The sequence below is a fragment of the Drosophila subpulchrella genome, chromosome 3L (genome assembly GCF_014743375.2).
Source record: "Drosophila subpulchrella strain 33 F10 #4 breed RU33 chromosome 3L, RU_Dsub_v1.1 Primary Assembly, whole genome shotgun sequence".
Classification (NCBI taxonomy): Eukaryota; Metazoa; Arthropoda; class Insecta; order Diptera; family Drosophilidae; genus Drosophila; species Drosophila subpulchrella.
Window position 1 is genome coordinate 17,197,016 of NC_050612.1, and position 21,413 is coordinate 17,218,428.

General features: G+C 39.0%; 4 protein-coding genes across 6 annotated transcripts; 2 read left to right on the forward strand and 2 right to left on the reverse strand.

The window, feature by feature from the left end:
• Positions 1–1,694: 1,694 nt before the first annotated feature.
• On the reverse strand, positions 1,695–18,211 carry LOC119553507 (adenosine deaminase 2-A). Its single transcript, XM_037863930.1, has 4 exons — positions 18,107–18,211; positions 3,121–4,073; positions 2,757–2,939; positions 1,695–2,698 (listed from the first exon to the last, which is right to left on the reverse strand). Exons 2-4 carry the CDS (start codon positions 3,961–3,963, stop codon positions 2,072–2,074), a joined length of 1,653 nt encoding a protein of 550 aa, XP_037719858.1. The 5' UTR covers positions 3,964–4,073; positions 18,107–18,211; the 3' UTR covers positions 1,695–2,071.
• LOC119553506 (adenosine deaminase 2) lies at positions 7,055–9,302 on the reverse strand. The gene is made up of 3 exons (XM_037863929.1): positions 8,290–9,302; positions 7,803–7,985; positions 7,055–7,739 (listed from the first exon to the last, which is right to left on the reverse strand). The coding sequence occupies exons 1-3, from the start codon at positions 9,184–9,186 to the stop codon at positions 7,131–7,133; spliced, it is 1,689 nt and encodes a 562-aa protein (XP_037719857.1). The 5' UTR covers positions 9,187–9,302; the 3' UTR covers positions 7,055–7,130.
• Positions 10,638–11,891, forward strand: LOC119553508. The gene has a single exon (XM_037863931.1). It carries the CDS (start codon positions 10,638–10,640, stop codon positions 11,889–11,891), a length of 1,254 nt encoding a protein of 417 aa, XP_037719859.1.
• On the forward strand, positions 12,589–15,814 carry LOC119553505. Of its 3 annotated transcripts, none has more exons than XM_037863925.1 (14): positions 12,589–12,806; positions 12,876–13,191; positions 13,250–13,282; positions 13,338–13,568; positions 13,621–13,671; positions 13,737–13,988; positions 14,050–14,187; positions 14,249–14,308; positions 14,362–14,397; positions 14,498–14,572; positions 14,752–14,973; positions 15,021–15,093; positions 15,158–15,588; positions 15,665–15,814. In XM_037863925.1, the coding sequence occupies exons 2-14, from the start codon at positions 12,907–12,909 to the stop codon at positions 15,767–15,769; spliced, it is 1,992 nt and encodes a 663-aa protein (XP_037719853.1). In that variant the 5' UTR covers positions 12,589–12,806; positions 12,876–12,906; the 3' UTR covers positions 15,770–15,814. The 3 variants fall into 3 exon arrangements, with proteins under 3 accessions (XP_037719853.1, XP_037719852.1, XP_037719854.1); XM_037863924.1 differs by having other exon boundaries at positions 14,462–14,572; positions 15,665–15,813; XM_037863926.1 differs by having other exon boundaries at positions 12,921–13,191; positions 14,462–14,572; positions 15,665–15,813.
• Positions 18,212–21,413: the final 3,202 nt, after the last annotated feature.

The following is a 21,413-nucleotide window of genomic DNA, read 5'->3' on the forward strand; positions in this document are numbered from 1 at the left end:
AAAACTTTGCCAAGCATGGAAAATACAGAACCCAAGAACAAAATACAGCTTTAAGCACGAATTTTCAAGAACGAAAATACTTGGTTTCTGAACCTTTCGGTCTACAATCAAGTATAAATAATAAATAATAAACTAAAAGCAAGAACGATTTAATTATAAAGTAAGAAAGTTTCAGGCATGATTTAAGGATGAATAATTCTTAAATCAATATACATATATTGTAAATTTGAATTGGGCTTTAATTATATGATAGTAAGAGAAATAAGTATTGGAAACTGAAATTAACGAGATATATCTAAATAATATTAATATTTTAAATTTACTTACGGCTTGCCGATCACGGGCATTAACACTGTGTAATTTATGCGCCTCATATACCGAGCACTTTCAGAATAAACAGTTGGGAATTATAAGATATTTAAGTCCAAAATGTGCTCAATGTGAAAACTTTATGAGTACGAACGTTCTTAAATGGTAAGCATGAAATCGTTCTTAAGTAAATGCTATTTTTACTTGATTTTAGCACGGTGTGTTTCCCTAAGTGTAGACTCAATAATAGATTATTAGAATACCAATTAAGAAAGAGTAGAATATATTTCCTTGAGCTCGTGGAATTTGGTACCTAAATTAGAAATCTTAGTTCAAATGATTCCAATTTCTAGACTTTTTCCAGATGAAAGCCATTTGTTGATTAGGAAAAGCTGGCAGCACTGGATGCTTTATCCACACACTCTTACACTGGCCCATCAATTTTATGGTCGCGTACATGTTTGAAGGATCGAACCCGACTGCATCCGTAGCTGGCCCATAAAATTCTGCCAGCTCATTACGGGCGTTAGCCAAATCAAAATCGAACCCTGTGCCGGGAGCCGCAGCACTAAACAGTGCCACGTAAAATTGAAACATTTGCAGCATTCGGATGGCTCGATCCGCAGCTCAAAGGAGGCTGAGTGATGGGTGGTTACGGGTGGACGGTTATAGGTGGACGGGGACGTGGACGTGGACGTGGACGGGGCCTGAACGACCATATAGCGCATATTCATTAAAATTCGCATCCACTTTTCTGCGTCCTCGACGCAGCCAAAGGCAATGAGAGATTTATGCGGGCGAATCCTTGAGTGCACTCCCCCGATGGAGATGGCATCGTGACTGCAAGTTAGAGGTTATAGGTTGGTAAACTACGAATAAGAGAGTGTAGTCCATTTTAAATCGTGATATGACTATGAGATTTACTCCCTCTCTCATTTTTGTAACTAAGCTCATATTAGTTATTAGTCTGATCAAATTAATTATTCTTAAATAAGTGAGTAATACTCGACATTTTATTAGACAGTTTCATTTACTAAAATAAAACTAAGTGAGGCTATCCACTTAAAAAGGGTGATTAAGAGTATGCTACGTTATGTTTTCAGTCTGGCAATCCCAATATTAAATTAATTATACAACATACTTTAAAGCACTTTTTGAAAAAGTTTGAACCGCCTATAGATTTGAAAAACCAATGTTAAAGTCTTAACATATTGAAACATTTTAAAGCCTTAGGCTTCGTTTTTTTTAAATATTAATAGTTTTTATTTTTTTATATAGTGTCCATCTCACATGCTCAACTCTGAGTGTTTCGAAACCGCTTGGCTGGCTAACTCATTACGATTACGTTCAGGCGTCTTTGAGCATCGAACATAAATTGCATGCACTCTTATTTCGGCTACGACTAAAACGGGTTCTTTATTGCTTTTTCTTCGGCACAGAAGAGAATTTCAGCCTTCAATCGTTTCAGGGGGCGTGGCACAGAATCTCATGGGTTTACCGGAAGGTATTAGCCTATTTCTTACTAAGGACTAGTCCATAACAATTAGCTTACAACAACGGTTAGATATTGAGGATGTGTTTATGGATATGGCTCTGACTGGATGCGGATGAGGATGCAATGCAATTGGACTCGCTGCAGCCGGAGGTTGAGTTGGAGTGGAGTGGTAGGTGCAGCGGGCGGAGGGCGTTCTTCCGACTAGCGCCAAAGGTTGGAGGTCATCAGCGAAATCGCAACCAGCAGCGCTGTCACCACCCGTGCTAGTCAATCGATCTGCTGACCTGGGTTTCCCCGGTTGGAGGCCTCCTCGTTGACATCGGCGATGAACTGGTCCCACTTCACCTGCCACTTCTCCAGCGCCTCGAACTGGGCATCTCCTGTCAGCGAACTGTACTGGATGGAGTTCAGGGCCAACTTCTTGAGCAGACGCAAATCCGAGTGCTGCGAGGCGATTCCCAAAAAGGCAATGTAGAAGTCGTGCGTCAGGGGCGTGGCCTTCCAGAAGGAGGGATCATCCGAGGAAATGACCACCGGATAGCCATCGGCGAAGAAGTGGGAGCACGGATGGTTGCGGAAGTCCGTGACCAACTGCAGCACCTGATTCGAGATCGGGTTCACCTCAATGGCCACATTCAGCTTCTTCAGCATGTCCAGCACCACCGGATGTTTGACCAGGCCGAATCCATGACCAATGCGCTTGGTGCCCAGCAAAATGGCATCGATCAGGTTCTCGTCCACAGAGGAACCGAACCAGTTGGTCTCTCCAGCGTGGAAATAGAAGTCAATATCCTCGGGTATGGTCAATAGCTCATCGACAAAGTCCCTCAACGGACGTCCCAGCTCCTCCTGACCCACCAAATCGAAACCAGCCACAAAGTCGGGGTATTTCTCCTGTCAAAAGTTAGACTGTTAGAATTGTTCTTAAAAGGGAATTTTAAAGTAATCTCACCTTGATCTCTTTCAGCGTTTGGATATAGGCAGATACTGTCTCTGCATTGGTGTTGCGAATGGGTGCGTAGATCATGCGGGATCCAATGAAATCGGGATGGGCGTCCTTGAACTTCTCCAGGGTTTCCACATAGATACGCACAGTATCCATTGGAGTGAACTCAGTGCCATCTAAGTCGTAAAGCTGCAAGAAAATATAGAATATTTTTTAAAACATGAATGGTTTTAAGTGTAATAGTTTTGTGAAATAGACCACACGGATCCTGACTCTTATTAAACCAAATTGATATGTGGATTAACTTGGACAATATTAACCAACACAGAACTTATAAGTTTATGGATTCTGATATTTAAGAACCACTTACAATGGGCACGAGGGAGCGGAACTCCAGGTACAGCACTCCATCCTCGTAGAACTCCTCCAGAGCATTGTAGTAATAGTCCGCCCAGACGGGGGCGTACATCACCAGCCCGTCGAGCAGACCGAAAATGGTCATGAACGTTGACCAGGCGGCGTTGTTATCCTCGAACTTCTTGGTAGGATACAGGGTGAGTCTCTCGGCCAAATACTCGTCGACCTTGTCGGCGCCGTACTTGGATCGCACATCGGACAGCAGACTCCAATCGCAGTCCTCCAGCGCCTGTGGCTTCGCTTTGGAGAACCTCAGAGCGGAGGCGCTAAGATCCCCTTCCTGCTGGCAGGACCAAAGGTTATCGTAGTAGGTCAGCTTGATGATGGCCGCTGTGCTGCAGAGAGCCGTATCGTGGGCATGGAGCACGGCACCCTTGGGCATTTTCTTCAGCAGCTTGAAGAGATCGGTGTTCCGGATGCCATCCAACACATCGAATATATGCTGAGCGGGCTTGAAGAGATGCGGGGTAACCAGACCCTCTCCGTACTCGTTCAACTTGGCCTTCATAATGGTCTCATTGGCCCTGGCCTCCCGTTCGGTGAGCTCCAGATCATAGCCCAGGGTTCGGGACTCCTCGTACCGGAAGAAGGCACTCCTCAGCGTCTTGTAGGTATCCGGGGTGGGACGCCCCGGCCCAAGAAGGGCCTCCACGTGGGGCGTGCTGCCGTAGAGTGTCACCAGCTTTCTATCAACCAGGTTCTTCGTCCGGCTGCGTGATTCCACCGGACCCGGTCCAAAACAAAGACAGACGCACAGGCCCAAGGCGATAAGATTGCGACGGATGACGGGCAGCATGGTGATGAGCGGTAGTTTCGGTTAGGTCCGATCCCCACTAGGTCCACTCAGCGACTGACGTCTGCGGCGATTGAGGAGCTCCGATTTTGGTTTCGATGTTCGCGGCGTATCTGAAAAGATGGGTGCTCGACATTATCTTTGATTTAACACGCGTTCGAATGGATCTAGAGGCGATAGTTGCGCGTGCGGGTTGGCAACGTGCTAACCAGCTAATCGCCAACAATCGGGCAATCTGGCAACTTGATTTACGAGTAGCTTGAGATTAGATTGCCTAACCCTGGCCATGAGCATATCCCTGACATTCGAGTGCTGCGCTGTTGGTCATTTTATGGGGCACTCTCAATAAATCCAAAAGCAGTTGCAAGACCCCGGTGCAAACAAACCCATTCTTAAGCACATTTTTAAATAGAAGAAAAATATGTTTACTTTGTACCCTAAAATCATAGATACCGAACAAAAAGACTTGCTTATATTAGCTTTCAACTTCCAGCTGAAAATTTAATTTAAAATGCATTTGAATCGAGTGGGGTACCTCTTTCCTTTTGAATAATAAATCATTTTTTTTCTTATCAGAAGTGGTTTAACCAATATTTCAGCTATCAATGTTCTGTTTCTTTTTAACTCAAATACAAAGGTGAAAAAGAGATTAGTAAGCCATTAGTAAACCTAACGAAAATAGTATTTAAAATCAAGGAAGAACGCTATAGTCGAGTACCTCGACTATCAGATACCCGTTACTCAGCTAAAGGGACCAGAGGAAAATTGAGATATGCAAGCACCAAAGCGAGACTGAAATGCGCCACCTACCGGCGGCAGACAGATTTAAGCGTTGTGGGCGTTAGAGTGGGCGTGGCAAATACGCCTCAAGGGGTATTCATACTCTGTGCTCATAGTCTAAAATGCAGTCCGTATAAACGCTGAGCTCACAGAAGGTATATAATCTACTACTTGGGATTAAACATGCAGTTTCTAAAGAATCTCTAGTACACAGCAAACGTTTTTTCCAATGAAATTTAATTAATCTTCCTATAAACAGGTGTTGTAGGTGTGTATTGTCCAAATAATTAATATTAGTTAGTTGGTTATAACCTTATCACCGTATATAAATCACCGACGTGATCATGTAGATTGTAAAGTATAAAATGTAAACTATCTCATAGTCTAAGAACTCTATTTGTTAGTTAAACCGTTTTTAATGCTTTTTGAACTTCCATTTTTTTAATAGTGCATAAACTTTATAATTTTAAAATATTTTTACACATTTGTATTAATTTATTCAGGTCCACGACGTCTAATTTTTGCTTTCAAATATTGAACATACCAATATTGACCCATGAAGGCAATAAAGGCAAAAACTAAAATAAACGACTATTTAGTACAAAATATGAAAAACAATTATTTCATACCCACACAACGTAGCCACCGCCCAATACGGGTCATTTGATGGTTTTTCAGGAAAGTCGATCCAGGCCAAAACGCCAAATTCTCTACAGTTTAAAAATACGTAAATGGAGATAAGAGCGCCTATTGTCAACCAAATATAAGCAATGGGCATTAAAAACTTATAGAATCGCTGCAAGTAAATAACGCAATTAATAAAAGACCGACACACCACTTTGAAACTATTACTTTTTTTTGATAAGCCAATACCATTGCAACAATTAAATAAATTTCCCACACAAGAAATATTCCCCATGTGGCCAAATATTGATACATTGGTCTACCTAAAAGTAAATTTAAACATAGTTGTATTTTCAAAATATTTGTTCTACCGTCGTCAACTTCTAGTTTCGACAGAATTTGCAAAGCCAATTCTTTGTCAACTCCAAGAACCTTAAATACATACCTCCTCTTATATTAAACGCAAAAATAATCGGATAAAATGCAGCTACAGAAATTATTAAAATCATGTAACCACGCATACCTAATCTGCGACACATCTTGATATTATGATCGACCACAATATTTAGCAAATTTGTTTTGTTTTGTTTTTTTTTTTAACAATGTATTTTATTGACAATAAAATCAGGAAAAGGTTGATTCAGAGATGTTTTTTGCAGAAATTAAATATATTACAAACAATACACCAGACCTAATTATCAACACATATTAATACTATTATCGGACTAGATATACCATTACTCGTTGAGGAAGAAGGTATACTAGATTTGTCAGACAGTATGTAGCGGTGAAGCGTTTTCGACCCTATAAAGTAGATCTGGAAACTATAGGAGCTGGAAAGTTCCTATTTGGCATGCAGATTCTTGGGCCTCCTGTGCAGCGTTCATACGGACAGACGGACATGGCTAGATCGACTCGGCTAGTGATCCTGATGAAGAATATATATACTTTTCGACGAATTTTCTTAATAAACATTAGTACCTTTAGGAATTATTAGGAAACTTATTTTTAATTTCCCTTTATTTTATATATACACTCAGAAAAAAAATCAAGTATTTCGTGCTTGAACCTAGTATTTTCGGTGTCAAAACTTCGCCAAGCATGGAAAATACAGAACGCGAGAACAAAATACTACTTTTGAGCACGAATTTTCAAGACCGAAAATACTAGATTTAAGAACCTTTCGGTCTTCAATCAAGTATGAATAATTCTTAAATCAAGTCATATTTGGACTAAAAACAAGAACGATTTAATAATAAAGTAAGAAATTTGCAGGCATGATTTAAGGACGAATAATTCTTAAATCAATATATAAATATTATGAAACTAAAATTAGTTTTTATTTTATGCTAGTAAGAGAAATAAGTATTGGAAACTGAAACGAAATAAACGAGATATATATAAATAATATTAATATTTTAAGTTTACTTACGACTTGCCGCTCACGGGCATTAACACTGTCTAATTTATGCGCCTTATATACTGAGTACTTTCAGAATAAACAGTTGGGAATTATTAGAGTAGGCAGACACAAAAACTCCAAAATGTGCTCAATATGAGAATTTTTTGAGCACGAACGTTCTTAAATGTTAAGCATGCAATTTTTCTTAAATCAAGGCTGTTTGTACTTGTTTTTAGCACGGTGTTTTTCCCTGAGTGTAGGTGCCATAGTTCTAGTTTTACCGAAGTTCATAAAAAATCAATTTAGTTTTATTTAATTTTGATACCCCAAAACAATGAATATTCTCCCATTCAACAACCATCCCTCATTGGTATCCACTGCCGTTGACGAAGTTTCTGACCCACCGGTTCCATCTGCATTGCCACTTGGTTACGGCCACATTCCTCTCCGTTTCGCTGAGGGAGCTGTACAGAAACGAATTCATGGCGAACTGCTTGAGCAGGCGCAGATTGCCCCACCCACTGACCACGCCCACGAAGGCCACATAGAAATCGTCGGTCAGGGGGGCTGAGTTCCAGAAACATGGATAATCCGACCCAATCACAATGGGAAAACCAGCGGCAATCAAATACGCCGCCGGATGTTGCCGGAAATCGTTAAAGTACTGCAGATAATGATTGGACAATGGGCAGATCTCCACGGCCATTTTAAGGTTTTTCATGGCCTTCATAATCTCCGGATGAAAGGGCAGATTCACGGAGTTTCCGATCCGTTTGCTGCCCAGCAAAAGGGCATCTATGAGATTCGCATCCGTCCGTAAAGTGTCCGGACATCGCGACTCACCCGCATGAAAATAAAAGTCAATATCCTTGCCGATCTTTAAAAGCTGAGTTGACTGGCCCAAATGCGGCAAATTGCACTCATCCCCAAAGGTGTTTAGATCGAAGCCAGCAAAGAAATTGGGATAGTGCAGCTATCGGGGAAGGTGGTAAAGTTGGGTTTCATTTGGATTAGGATTGACATAATGGCGTACTACCTTCAGCAGGCGAGCATTGGCTAAATATTCTTCCATACGGCTGTCATTAAAGTCCCTAGAAGGTGCATAGATGAGCTTGATTCCGATGAAATCTTTGAAAGTGTTCTTGAAAATATTCGATACCGAAACTATGGACTCTGCCGTTTCCAAAATAGTGGAGTTATTGCCATCCAGGTCGTACATCTAGGTAAAGGGCAGGGTTAAAGGGGTCAAATATCCCTATTGATTAGCAGAACAACATATTTTAATAGTGCAAAATATTGATCGATTGGATATTTCCCGTAAGTATAATTTATATTCATGCTGTTTTTTTAAGAGGACATGTAATTTCATAAGTTTAAAAACTATCTAGGACCTACAAAATAGCTCATAATAATAATTGCAATCCAAACTTATTGTGTTTCAAAGATAGAATGGGTGGAATAAATTGTTATAAAAAAATTGATTCGAAAATCCCACTAATACAAGTTTTGATATTTCCACTCACGATTGGCAGCGAAGAACGCAGCTCTACATACTGAACCCCGTCGGCGTAGAAATCGTTCAGCATGCTGAATATGAAGTCGCTCCAGTTCGGCCGGAACGTGATCAATCCGTGGATTAGGCGCTGGTAACGTCTCAGGTGCCGGGCCAGCTCGGAGGAGCTGTTATATCCCTCCTTCCGGACGGTGAGACTCTCCCGCAACCTGTCCACGAATCCGGACCGAGGCTCGAACTCGAAGAAGTTGCTCATCAGCATCCAGTTGCACTGGTAGTCCTCCACCGGGGGGATGTGCGGAAAGAGCCGTGAGAATCGGAAATCCTCAAAGCCCTGATCCAAGTTCACGCAGACCCAGAGGTTTTCGTGGTAGGTCAGATCGATGAGGATCTCCGTTCTCAGCATTCCCGAATCGTGGACGTGGAGGAGTCCGCCCTTGGGCATGCTTTTCAAAACCGCGTAAAGATTCGTATCGCTGATGTTGAGATGCCTGAGGAACGGCGGTGGTTGGGAGTGATAGTTCTGCCAGAGATTGTGCACCTCCTCGTCCACCAGCTTGATGGCCATCAGTCGCCCGTCGGCCTCCTCCTCCAGGGCACTCAAGACCATCCCGCTGCCAAGCCTTAGGCGTCGCTCCTTATCCACGTAACTCTGCCTTCGGCGGGCATATCGCTCCTCGGCGGTGCGATTGGTCAGGCTGTCACCAAGGGGCGCCGAGCAGAACACCACCACCAGCATTATACAGAGCATGGCCGCTATGGCTGTGTGGAAACAGATGCCTCCATACTTATTGGCCGACATGTGCCGACGACTCTCCTCCTCGTTGAGGTCCATATGGATCACCCTCATCGCTGGCGGGGGAGAAGACATTGTCGTTTGGACATCCTCAAACCGCACGTTCTCCATGGTCCCGCTTACCAAAACCCAATAATTTTGTGATCAAACCCAATTTTTTGTTAAATTTTATTCCCCCAAAATGCCAAACATACTTTTCGAAACCGAAAAACAAATGGAAAACTTCGTTATTATTTTAGCATGACTCATAAATCTAATTTTCAAAATCAAGTTGCAGAGTTATATGTATGCTTATCAAAGTAAAATTTCTATACCGAAGCCTCTCACCATCTTAAGCCAGTGATATGCAGATTCCCAAAATTCTAAATTTTACAGACCTGTAAAAAAGATTGAAATCGGATGATTGTCTTCTACTACTTCTTTGGAACATACCTAAGATAGCTATCAGTGTCTTATAATCTGAAAGAACTAGTCAAGCAAATACAAACGAATCGGAAGGCGACGAAAAGTACATATAAAGGGTACGAAGATCACTTTATCAGTGACCAGTAACGACAGCTCTTTGTTTACGACTGGCCCATTATCGAATTAAAAACCATCGTGATTTGTTTCCATCCAGGTTTCTGTTATTTTGGTTTAGCTCTTGAAATTTGGCCTCTCCACCTTCCACAACTTTTATACCATATCGCCTTGGCCTTGGCCACATGTGTAGCTCGAGTTATGAGGGGGGATGTACGAAAATAGCACAACTCTCTGCCGAGGTCTTTCCCTATATCGTATGTTCTTCGCCTTCCGCTCATCCAGCGATAATACACAATCTCGGAGAGAGTGTGGAAAAGCGGAATGCCCGCACCCCGTACCGCTTTGAGAACTCTCTTTACTAGCGGACAGTTTGTCAGGGGTTGCACTTATCGACCACCACCAGGAGCGTAGCGATAAAGGGGGTGGTGTTTACGGTTGCAGTGGTCATAGTTTTGTTGATTACTATACCATTTTACAAGAGTTTTGTAGGTAAACTTACTCCAGACAACAGTGGTAACTACTTCTTGGTTTTTACATTAGAAAACATTTCTATTAATCAATAAAAATTCCAACTAAGTATTATTACTTAATTAATTATTAAGACTACAACTTCAAATCATTTATTTGTATATCTAATATCTAAAATAATTTATCCAAATTAACCAAATATAGTTGGTTTGATTAAATCAAGCCAATACCAACATGAATACTTAATTATTTCGGTTACAAATATCTATTTCCTTCTATCGTTATCTTTTCTATTATTTTTTTTTATCAATATTTTTTTTTTTATTATTTGACCACTTTTGGTCACCCCTTGTCCCACTGTGCTATGTGATCTGTATAATCGGGGACACATGCGCCGGTTGCACGCACTGCCAGCTGCGATTGCTGCAACCGCCGAAGGCGACACTGATTCAGCCGCAACGGGGGTTCAGACCATGGACATGGACATATATAGCTCAGAAATCGGCCAGACACATGCCACGCGCTTCCTGCTCAGTCGAGCGAGCTTGCTCAGCGACAGCAGATCGAGTGGGATGCGATTCAGGACGTGCGTGACCATAGGCCTCATAGAGCCACCCAGGAATCGCGGGCTAATGGAGCTGAACAACGACTGCCTGCTGATGATTTGCGAACATCTTTCGCTGGGGGACCAACTGAGATTGATGAGGCTGCAGGAGGAGCGACTATCCAGTTTGATACTCCGCCTGTGGAGCAGCAGATATGCCAAACAGTTCGATTTTCGCCGGGAGCTGCATTTAAAGTTGCTTGAACCAGATGAGCAGGCTGAAATATTGGATCACTTGGGTCAGCGAACCAGAGCTTTAATTAACCTGCCAGGAACTGGCGAAGGTTGCCGGAAGTGGCTCAAACGGAAGCGAAGAAGCCTTAATCATTTGCAGAGGCTCAGTTTCACCAAAAGCAATACCTTTGTGATACAGAAACTACCCCACCTGTGTCCCAATTTAGTGGACCTTAGGCTAGGTGAAGGTGTGGACTTAACACCCCTAGAAATGGATTACCTACTGTTAAACCTCAAACATCTCAGAGTATTTGAGCTGCGCTCCAACCGAAACTGCAGCCAATTAAAGTACCAGTATCCCAGAAAACTGGAAACCCTGCGACTGCCAGCCTGTATGGTAAATACCAGCGCTCCTGAGATCTTTCAATTGCCCAGACTCCGTGAACTGACGGCTTTTCTGTGTCAAAAATCGGGGCAGGGTCACCTGGCCGCTGATGATGATGATGGCAAGGCAAATGCCAGTGCCACTGGAACTTTGTCCGCCTGCCTGCAGCAAATTCGGGGTCGCAACTGTCGGATTGTGGGACTCCGATTGCAGTGTCGACTGGATGACTGGCTGCTGCCAGTGGCCATAGCGGAGGATGTGTTCCGCTTGCAATCCTTTGCCTGGCACTCGCAGCTGACGGTGCACTACGATGTGGCGGATGGGAGCGTCAAGTGGATGCCGCAGCGACCGCAGGCGGTGCACTCCCTCCTCCGCTTCCTGGCCACCCAGGCGGCCAGTTTGCGGCAATTGGATTTCACGCGTAACGCACTTGCCACGCCCACATTCCTCGCCCAGCTGGACGCCCACTTGAAGCGGGCCGGCGGATGTCCTTCCACCCAACTGACAAATACGGATGCGAATGCGGATGCGAGTGCGGATGCAGATGCGGATGTGGATACGGCTGAGACAAACGATTTGGCGTTTGTCGAGCTGGAATTGCTGCATTTGCCTAATGAACAAACGGAAGCGAACACCGGAGAGATGACAGCGATGAGGGATTAGGCCAAAAGGATAATGGATGGTGCCTCGCATCTCATCCGATTGCTGACGATAGTGGGCGCATAATGGCAAATTAGGCCAGGGGAAAATGGAAATTGTCAGCACAAGAGTGTGGCCTAATTTCGGTTAAGTCATTAAGTAATATTACTTTGTTCATAAGTCATTAAGTAATATTACTTCGTTCATATCTTAGAACGAATTAAGCCAAAAATGTTGTTTATTTGAATCATGTAATATTATTGTGCAATTTAAAATATATTGAAGCTTGTTCGCATAAAAAACCGTAGAACCAATAGCATTACTACATACAGGGGTGGTCAGAAGTATTTACACAAAACAAAAGTTAAATATACTCATTATTTGAACCTACTTCATGTACATTTTGGCATCAATGGAAAGGTCATTTAAATTCCGTTTAAATTATACAAGATACAAGTTTCTTAACCCATTCAGTACTTTTTGAAAATGCCGAATTCTGGTGAAAATCTATTTTTTAAACTTTTTTTCAAAACCTAAATTTGTTTATTCTAAAAGTTTCTGTAAACAAACTAATAGTAACTGCAAAAAGTATTTTTCAGTAATCGTTTTGCTTATATTTTTTATGATTTGTGCATTAACGTAGGAATTGTGCCCTTTGTTGGACTTAAAATATTCGATTAAAACTTCGACTTTTTAGATATGCCTTGATTTTATTGTCTTTTTATTATAGTATCATACTTTCCTATCAAACATTTTCAAAATTACATAATCAACTTTTGTCACTTTCTATACCATGTAAATTCCAGTTAGGAAAGGTTTTTGCAAATACGATTTTGCAATAGGTCTGCATAGACCAAAATAAACTTACACACCGAAATATTTTTGGAACCCACGTAGCCCAATATTATTAAAGCTGTTCTCTAATCGGTTAGATTGTATGTAAGTCAAAATTGCCATAACTTACTTCTGACACTCTGCAAAACAAGTATTGTTGATATACCTAAGAAGTGTCCGTGTTCACTGTCTTTTTGTTTTATGAATGGACATCACTAGAAATTCTGTTCTGCTGCCCGATGAGCTGTTTTTGGCCTTAAGTCGGTTTTTGGGATACCAAAAGGATCTGAATTCAGCTGCGACAACCCAAAACCCTTGTCAGAACAACTTAAGGAGGACCTATCCCATTAGCGACGACGAGGACTACGATCCCTGCCCCACAGTCAGTCGGTTCTCAATGCGACGTAATACCTTTGAACCGGCGCTAGATCCCCTATATCGATCCACCTTCAATGGCAGCAGACAGAATGAACCAATGATACAAAAAGTGGTAAAAACAAACAAGATAATATTCGCAACATTTCATAAATAATATATTATATTCTTAGCTTCCAGCCTGTTGTAACAAAGATGACGAATATGTGAGTTTGAACCCTTGATGGTTTACTTCTTTATAAATATATCATTTAACTTTAGCAATGTTGCAACTTGCCGGAATGTCCAAATAATAGTCCGCCAATTCAGTGTTCTAAGAATCAGACTTTGCCACAGCAGTTAGTCCCTCTCGATTCATTGATTCCCCTTCAATCTCTGGTCAACCAATCACCCCATCCCCACCATAATGTCTCACGATCCCACAGCGTTCCCAGGCATCATGATAGGAATAATACATCTCATAAGTTTGATTACCATAACTCCAGTCACGTCGTAAGTATTAAGGGGTTGAAGACTAGAATCATTGGTAAAAAATCAATCACAGGATCCAGAAAAAGGCACACCTCATACCAAACCGCATAGCGTTCGTACACCCGTGAGTAACTTGGTCATAAAAGTAAAACACTGAAATATATTTGTATAAATCCTTACACCAAATAGTGCGAACTGAATGCACCAGGTGGAAATAGGGACTTTAACCATAGCGATAGATATGACCGGAATCACAGTTCAAGAAATAGCACCTCGTACGATTGGAACGATACATCCCAAATTGGCATGAACTACGGCGAGTTTCAAAGGCGACAAATGCTGTTGCATCAAATTCAGCAACAGCAATGTCAGCAGCAGCAATCACGACAACACAATCAGTCCAATATATCATGGTTGGAAAGTGACGAGCCCATTGTATTTGTGAGTGACTGCATTACGAAAGCGCTTAAAATGCGATGACAATTATAAATTTATATATCAGCAACCAGATCTCAATAGCACGAGAATAAACCAAAATGATTGTCATCAGCAATCGGTGAAAAATTGTCCACAGCCAGGACTTCGTAACCAACCAAAGGCTTCATGTCAAATGTGCAACACAAGCTGCAGGCCACAAAGCGTAATTAATTGATAATTATAATGTTTTTATTGAAATTAATATATTAAAATATAAAAAAAAGGGGGTACCATCAATGTACGAATGCGGACAAACTCCCGAAATGCTACGCAGAAAAACACTGGTAAGTTTTGATTAAAGCAAACTAATCTAATCGTAATCTATCCTTAAAAACAGTGCGAATCGCCACAACTGCAAGGACGACAAATGCAGGTTAGTTGTACTATCCAAATTTTTTTTAAATTATTTTAAGGCATATATTTATCTATAAACCCAGTATGAAACGGAAATCAATAATACGAGCTACCTGCAGCCACCAGAGTCTCTGAGAAATGCGAGATGTAGGCCCCAACCAAACCAAAGTCTTGCTCAAAATCAGTGTCTAAACGTAAGTGCGAAACTATAACCATATACATAAAACATTATAATAACGATAATATTTCGAAAATTTTTCATATTTTTTCAAATTGTGTAAGTTTAGGGCTTACATTATAATTATTAGATAACAATTTTTCAGTTGTTATGTCAGCTTTGCGTTTTGTTAACATACACTTTTACAATTTCTAGGATGTATCTTTTAATCGAACGCCGCGATGCCAGGATTCCATAGATCACGATCAAAACTCTCGATCCAAAAATAATCCTAGCTGCTGTGGTCAAGGATCTACAGGGTGTGAAAAAAGTACGGAGAATAACCAAAGTTTTGGCTGTTGTGGAAATAAGTCTGCCTCAAGAAATCAAACCTATTTAGACATGTCCCAAGCAATGTTAGGGAGATCGTGCTTGAACGTAAGTTTATCATATTTATATGCTTTATTTATAACTTGATTTGTTAGCAAACTTCATTGGATAAAACCCATCAAAACTCTTCTCTGAGAGGACGTTCTTTGCGAGTGCCCACTCAAACACGTAAGATAATACTCCATTTGACTTGAATTGTACACATAGTTATTGGCGAAATTTCAAAAAATAGCCGAGGATCGTCTAACCGAACGCATTCAAAACGAGTTCCATGAGACTTTGGTAAAGGATCGCTTCTGTCCGGGCATCATACAAGCTAGTCTCGACGGACGTGAGAACTTCAACGAGTATGCCCGAGAGATCGCTTTTGCAGGACCCGTTCCGGCAAAACCTACTCCGGTGGATCCCATCTCCATGATAGAAGCCATTAAGTTGCGCATCGAGTACGAACGCAAAGAGATCCGAAAAGAAAAAGATAATGCTGGGCTGCAAGATAGGGATTTAAAAAACCAGACAAGGGATGGAAAGTCAAGGCGTTCCCGACCAATAACCAATGAGGACATTGAAAATCACTTCGATGATAAGAATAAGTCAGAAGTCAATGAGGGCGTGGCCGCCTTTCTGAAGGCCGAGACTGAGTATCGGAATACCAATTTGGGATCAGTAAGTAACTGTAAAAGTACATAACAAAATGTATCATCTTACTATCATCATAAAACCATTTATTCTTTTTTTCTAGGATTCCGCCTTTGATGCCCATATCAATGGCATTGATAGTAATCTATTTGATGAAAAAATTAAAATCAGTTCCTACACAGCATCTACAACTCCAGTTTTTCGGTAATTTAACCTGGATTTCTAATCGAACACATTTATTGAACATTCATATTTTTTAATAAATGTGTTATTTATAAGTTATTGTCTTAAACTATTAACAATGGACCTGGTATAATTAATTGATTTCTGTATTGTCACAAACCCATTCACAAAATTTGCTACAAAAACTCCCTAAATAATCTATAAACGGAAGTTAATATCATAAAACAAGGTACTTCCAGTTAGTTTAAACTACTTCGGGTGAGATTAATATTTGCGACCGATAAGTAAAAATTGTAAAGCAGTTAATCAGACTTATGAATGACTTGGAAATGTGCAATCTATAAACACACAATCTTTATTGATATTGTCCGACCTCTTGAGGATTTCGTCAGACCCTACTTAAATAATTTAGTTACTTTTATAAATGGATGAAATGCCAAATTGTAAATTATATAATTTCCATTAAGTTTTTCAAGATATTTTGTTATGCATTACGTTAAACAATAATAAATAATATCTATAAGCAGTAAATATTTTCTTTAAGCCCCAACGGGAGAGAAAGAATGCCGCCGGCAATCCATAAACAAATAACAAATTAGGTCAACTGGGAGAAAATATCTTAATTAAGGAAATAAATACATTTATTGTAACTTTTCTGACTAGAATTAAGTTTCACAATAATAATTGGATAGTTAATATACTATAACAACAATGATAATATTTCAAAAAACAAGAAAGGAAGTTAGCTTCGGCAAACCGAAGCTTATATACCCTTGCAGCTATAATTATTAAATTTAAAAACACAAAAAATGATATTCCCAATAGTATAAGATAATATGTCAAAAAACACCGAAGCTATAATTTGTTTCATATTATTTTCCTACCAATTTTCCGATCGTTCCTATGGCAGCTATATGATATAGTCGTCCGATTTTGATAAAATTAAATTCGAAATTCAGAACTAATTAAAAAATGTTATTTCCAAGCGTAGGAGGTTATATGTTAAAAAACACCGAAGCTATAATTTGTTTCATATTATTTTCCTACCAATTTTGCGATCGTTCCTATGGCATCTATATGACATAGTCGTCCGATTTTGATAAAATTTAATTCGAAATTCAGAACTAATTAAAAAATGTTATTTCCAAGCGTTGGAGGTTATATGTTGAAAAACACCGAAGCTATAATTTTTTTCATATTATTTTTCCACAAATTTTCCGATCGTTCCTATGGCAGCTATATGATATAGTCGTCCGATTTCGATAAAATTTAATTCAAAATTCAAAATTATTTAAAAATTGTTATTTCCAAGCTTAGGAGTTTATATGCTAAAAAACACCAAAGATATAATTTTTTTTCATTTTTTTGTCCGATTATTCCTATGGGAGCTATAAGATATAGTTGTCCGATCCGGCTGGTTCCGACTTATATACTACCTGCAAAAGATATAAGACTTTTGGGAAAGTTTCAGCCCGATAGCTTTAAAACTGAGAGACTAGTTTGCGTAGAAACGGACGGACAGACGGACAGACGGACAGACGGACAGACGGACAGACGGACAGACGGACAGACGGACAGACGGACATGGCTAGATCGACTCGTCTAGTCATGCTGATCAAGAATATATATACTTTATGGGGTCGGAAACGTCTCCTTCACTGCGTTGCAAACTTCTGACTGAAATCAATATACCCTCTGCAAGGGTATAATAAGAAAACAACCTAATCACAAAAAATGGCACAACAAAGAAAACTTAAAGAGCATAGTCTGCGGGTTCTCAGAGCATAATATTCTTTATTTGTAAAATATGTGTGACAAACCATTCTCGCGGGCATAAAAAGTATTTAAGAGTGGCAACGAAATGTCTCTAAGAGAACTTTAATGGGAACAAAAAGGAAAAATAAGTTAAAAGTAAGAAATCAGCTGTTGGGCCACATCCACACAAAGAGTTCCTCCACACTTTTTTCCTTTATCTCTCTGATTTCATTCAGCAGGCTGATTCTTACACCGAATAAGCAAACACAAAATAGCGATTTAAATAAAATAATCTACATATTAAATGTTAGCTCGCTTTCGGTATTTTTAAATCGCTTTACATGGCGAATATTTATATATTAATTTCGCTGAGCGTGCATAAATGAATCAATTATGCGACTTTTACTCTCATGTTTTTTCACCCTCTTCTTGCTTTCTGTTTGTATTGAATATCATTTAATGCGCTTAATCAATTGGTTTTAAGCTGTACTTAATTAGCATTATTTTATTGTTTTAATTCAGTTTTTCAGTTCATAGCGCACTTGAATTTCAGAAATAACAAAGTATAATACAACACTGTTATTGAATGAATTAAAATAAACTTTACCACAAAAAAGAGGCACACTAAATGATTGAGCACTTCTTCGCCACGATCTTTACGGCAAACGCGCGTCCCAAAGACTGATCCCAACGATCCCGAACTCGAACCGGAGAACCTCCCTCCGATGATCATTATATAGCGACAGCAACGCCGACGTCGACGCCGGACTTCAATCAATCGCACGCTGCGCCAAACGCCCGGGGTTTTCTTTCTTCACATTTTATCAGTGTGAAAAATAAATAAATAAAAAGGCAGCCAAAGCAAAAGCCTCAAACCCTAGATATAGCTCCCTAAACGGTCACTTGACTCTCCGGTTCTCTTTTTAAAACCAAGAGACCGGCCTGATAAAGACCAAGCGAGAGGCGCTTTTAATGTTTTAATAAATCCTACATGAAGATGTGTATATAAACAATTTGTTTCCATTTTGTACATCAAGTATACGGAACATTTTATTTCTTTTTAAAATGTTAAAAAAATAACCGTTTAACCTAAATCATAATGTATTGATTTATTTTACAACAATACAAATTATTAAAACAGAGTAATATGCATCTAGAAATGTAAGGTTTGTAAAAGCCAAAAAAAAACTAAAACATTTCTTTGATAGATATTTCAGATTGTTTAAATAAACTGAAGTTAAAAGTTCGGTATTCGCTAATAATAATGTAAATAAAATAATTAAAACTAAAAGAACTTATTTATAAACTTCTTAAATTTATTATAATCTTAAAACTGAAAATTTAAAATTTAGCAATGATGGGGCTTCCCATTTTGTAATTATTCATTTCATGGGGCTTTCCCATACATTATTTATTCATTTTTATGAACAATAACATAAATATGTATTCCATTTTTAAGAAAGCTGCGCCCCACAATTGCCCTTGAAACATTTTAAGTAAAAGATCAAGCGCTTTTTATACCCTTGCAGAGGGTATATTGATTTCAGTCAGAAGTTTGCAACGCAGTGAAGGAGACGTTTCCGACCCCATAAATTATATATATTCTTGATCAGCATGACTAGACGAGTCGATCTAGCCATGTCCGTCTGTCCGTCTGTCCGTCTGTCCGTCTGTCCGTCCGTTTCTACGCAAACTAGTCTCTCAGTTTTAAAGCTATCGAGCTGAAACTTTCCCAAAAGTCTTATATCTTTTGCAGGTAGTATATAAGTCGGAACCAGCCGGATCGGACAACTATATCTTATAGCTCCCATAGGAATAATCGGACAAAAAAATGAAAAAAAATTATATCTTTGGTGTTTTTTAGCATATAAACTCCTAAGCTTGGAAATAACCATTTTTAAATAATTTTGAATTTTGAATTAAATTTTATCGAAATCGGACGACTATATCATATAGCTGCCATAGGAACGATCGGAAAATTTGTGGAAAAATAATATGAAAAAAATTATAGCTTCGGTGTTTTTCAACATATAACCTCCAACGCTTGGAAATAACATTTTTTAATTAGTTCTGAATTTCGAATTAAATTTTATCAAAATCGGACGACTATGTCATATAGCTGCCATAGGAACGATCGCAAAATTGGTAGGAAAATAATATGAAACAAATTATAGCTTCGGTGTTTTTTAACATATAACCTCCTACGCTTGGAAATAACATTTTTTAATTAGTTCTGAGTTTCGAATTTAATTTTATCAAAATCGGACGACTATATCATATAGCTGCCATAGAAACGATCGGAAAATTGGTAGGAAAATAATATGAAACAAATTATAGCTTCGGTGTTTTGTGACATATTATCTTATACTATTGGGAATATCATTTTTTGTGTTTTTAAATTTAATAATTATAGCTGCAAGGGTATATAAGCTTCGGCTTGCCGAAGCTAACTTCCTTTCTTGTTTGCTTTCTGTTTTTGCAACAATTCTATCCAAAAATACCAATTATTCAATCAGACAATTTTCACAAATGGTAATGTACTTATATAAGCAGCTTTTTTTTGTTTTATAAACAAAACGCATTCGATTGAGAAATGGGTGAAGAATGAATACAAGCCTTGGACCACCCAAAACGCCGCCAATATCCACAAAAAATTATAGCCCACGGAGAAAAACACAAATCTGCGGACGTAAAATGCGAAAATCTATAAAATTTTAGTGATGTTTTGTCATAGAAAAAATGAGAGAATTAATTGGTGATATTTCCCACGAAAGGAAATAAAAAGACAAATATTTTTGAATACCATTTATTATTCTACGAAAATATAAAAAATGTGTGTTTTTAAACCATTTAAAGACCGTTCTTGAAAATAAGTACCTCCTAATGGCAAAGATTTTCCTAGAATTATAAACAAAGCGCAGCCGTTTTTCTTGTTTGCTCTAAAATTTTAGCACATTCTGCATTTTCTAATCCCTCTAAATTACAATGCATCCCATTATTTTGTTTACAATAAAATATCTGTGATTTTCCCTATTTTCAAAGTAATGGTCTCACCGTGAATGTTTTGCACATTGCCAAGCCGGTGGAAGATATATTTTTGGCTTTGCTATTTTTGGTCATGGATGTGCAAATGTTTAAATATGTATTCATGGAAAGCAAAAAAGTGAGAAAGACAAAAGCGAGGTATACACAAGCACAAGCATCCGGAGAATGAGAGTCATAAATAAATTCATAACTGCATTCCATGCAAATTTCACAGAGCAAATGCTTCAAGCCAGTATTTCCGAGGAAAGCTGATTCAGATCGTAAGCACTATCTGAGCTAATGTATGAATGCCTTTATGGTTATGACTGGGTGTGTTTGTGGGGCATGGATTATAGGGACTTAAATGAATTTATGGCATGTGCTAATCTCAAGGGGTTACCAGCCCCCGCTTTGTCCATATAATAGGTTTTTAGTCATAGCCCTTACTTTATGACCAGCTATTTTTTTGTTTTTAAGTATTTTAGTTCTAGCGGAGGTAATTAATTATAGATGACAGCACTGCAATCAGAAAGTTTGCTTATAATTCTATTTAATTTCTGCTCGTTTCACTATTAATATTTGTATGAAAGCGTTTTATGAAATCATCGTTCTGATTGAGGTCCTAAATTATCAAAGCACTCATAAAAAATGTAATTTGGCTGAGATTTTATAAACAATTCAATTTTTTTCACTTTTATTTTTATACAAAAAGTTAAATGCATGCAGATTTATTTCCCATAACCCACAAAGCGGAAACAAGTGTGTTCTAGGTAAGACAGTTTATATTAACAAAGAACATTTTATAAACAAAATGCACAAAGTGTGCGGGAAATAAATATTATAAAATACCTATGTAGAAATTTTCTACTAGAAAATTTTATTTTTTTAAA

What these genes read in the sequence shown, in the direction of transcription:
- LOC119553508 (XM_037863931.1), top strand. Translation starts at nt 10,638, where the DNA reads ATGCGATTCAGGACGTGCGTGACCATAGGCCTCATAGAGCCACCCAGG.
- LOC119553506 (XM_037863929.1), bottom strand. Translation starts at nt 9,186, where the DNA reads ATGGAGAACGTGCGGTTTGAGGATGTCCAAACGACAATGTCTTCTCCC. An exon ending in TGCGTTCTTCGCTGCCAATC is followed by an intron (nt 7,986 to 8,289) that starts GTGAGTGGAAAT and finishes CCCTTTACCTAG; the next exon opens with ATGTACGACCTGGATGGCAA. An exon ending in CCAATGCTCGCCTGCTGAAG is followed by an intron (nt 7,740 to 7,802) that starts GTAGTACGCCAT and finishes CTTCCCCGATAG; the next exon opens with CTGCACTATCCCAATTTCTT.
- LOC119553505 (XM_037863924.1), top strand. Translation starts at nt 12,907, where the DNA reads ATGGACATCACTAGAAATTCTGTTCTGCTGCCCGATGAGCTGTTTTTG. An exon ending in GTGACGAGCCCATTGTATTT is followed by an intron (nt 13,989 to 14,049) that starts GTGAGTGACTGC and finishes TTTATATATCAG; the next exon opens with CAACCAGATCTCAATAGCAC. An exon ending in GGAATACCAATTTGGGATCA is followed by an intron (nt 15,589 to 15,664) that starts GTAAGTAACTGT and finishes CTTTTTTTCTAG; the next exon opens with GATTCCGCCTTTGATGCCCA.
- LOC119553507 (XM_037863930.1), bottom strand. Translation starts at nt 3,963, where the DNA reads ATGCTGCCCGTCATCCGTCGCAATCTTATCGCCTTGGGCCTGTGCGTC. An exon ending in TCCGCTCCCTCGTGCCCATT is followed by an intron (nt 2,940 to 3,120) that starts GTAAGTGGTTCT and finishes ATTTTCTTGCAG; the next exon opens with CTTTACGACTTAGATGGCAC. An exon ending in AAACGCTGAAAGAGATCAAG is followed by an intron (nt 2,699 to 2,756) that starts GTGAGATTACTT and finishes AACTTTTGACAG; the next exon opens with GAGAAATACCCCGACTTTGT.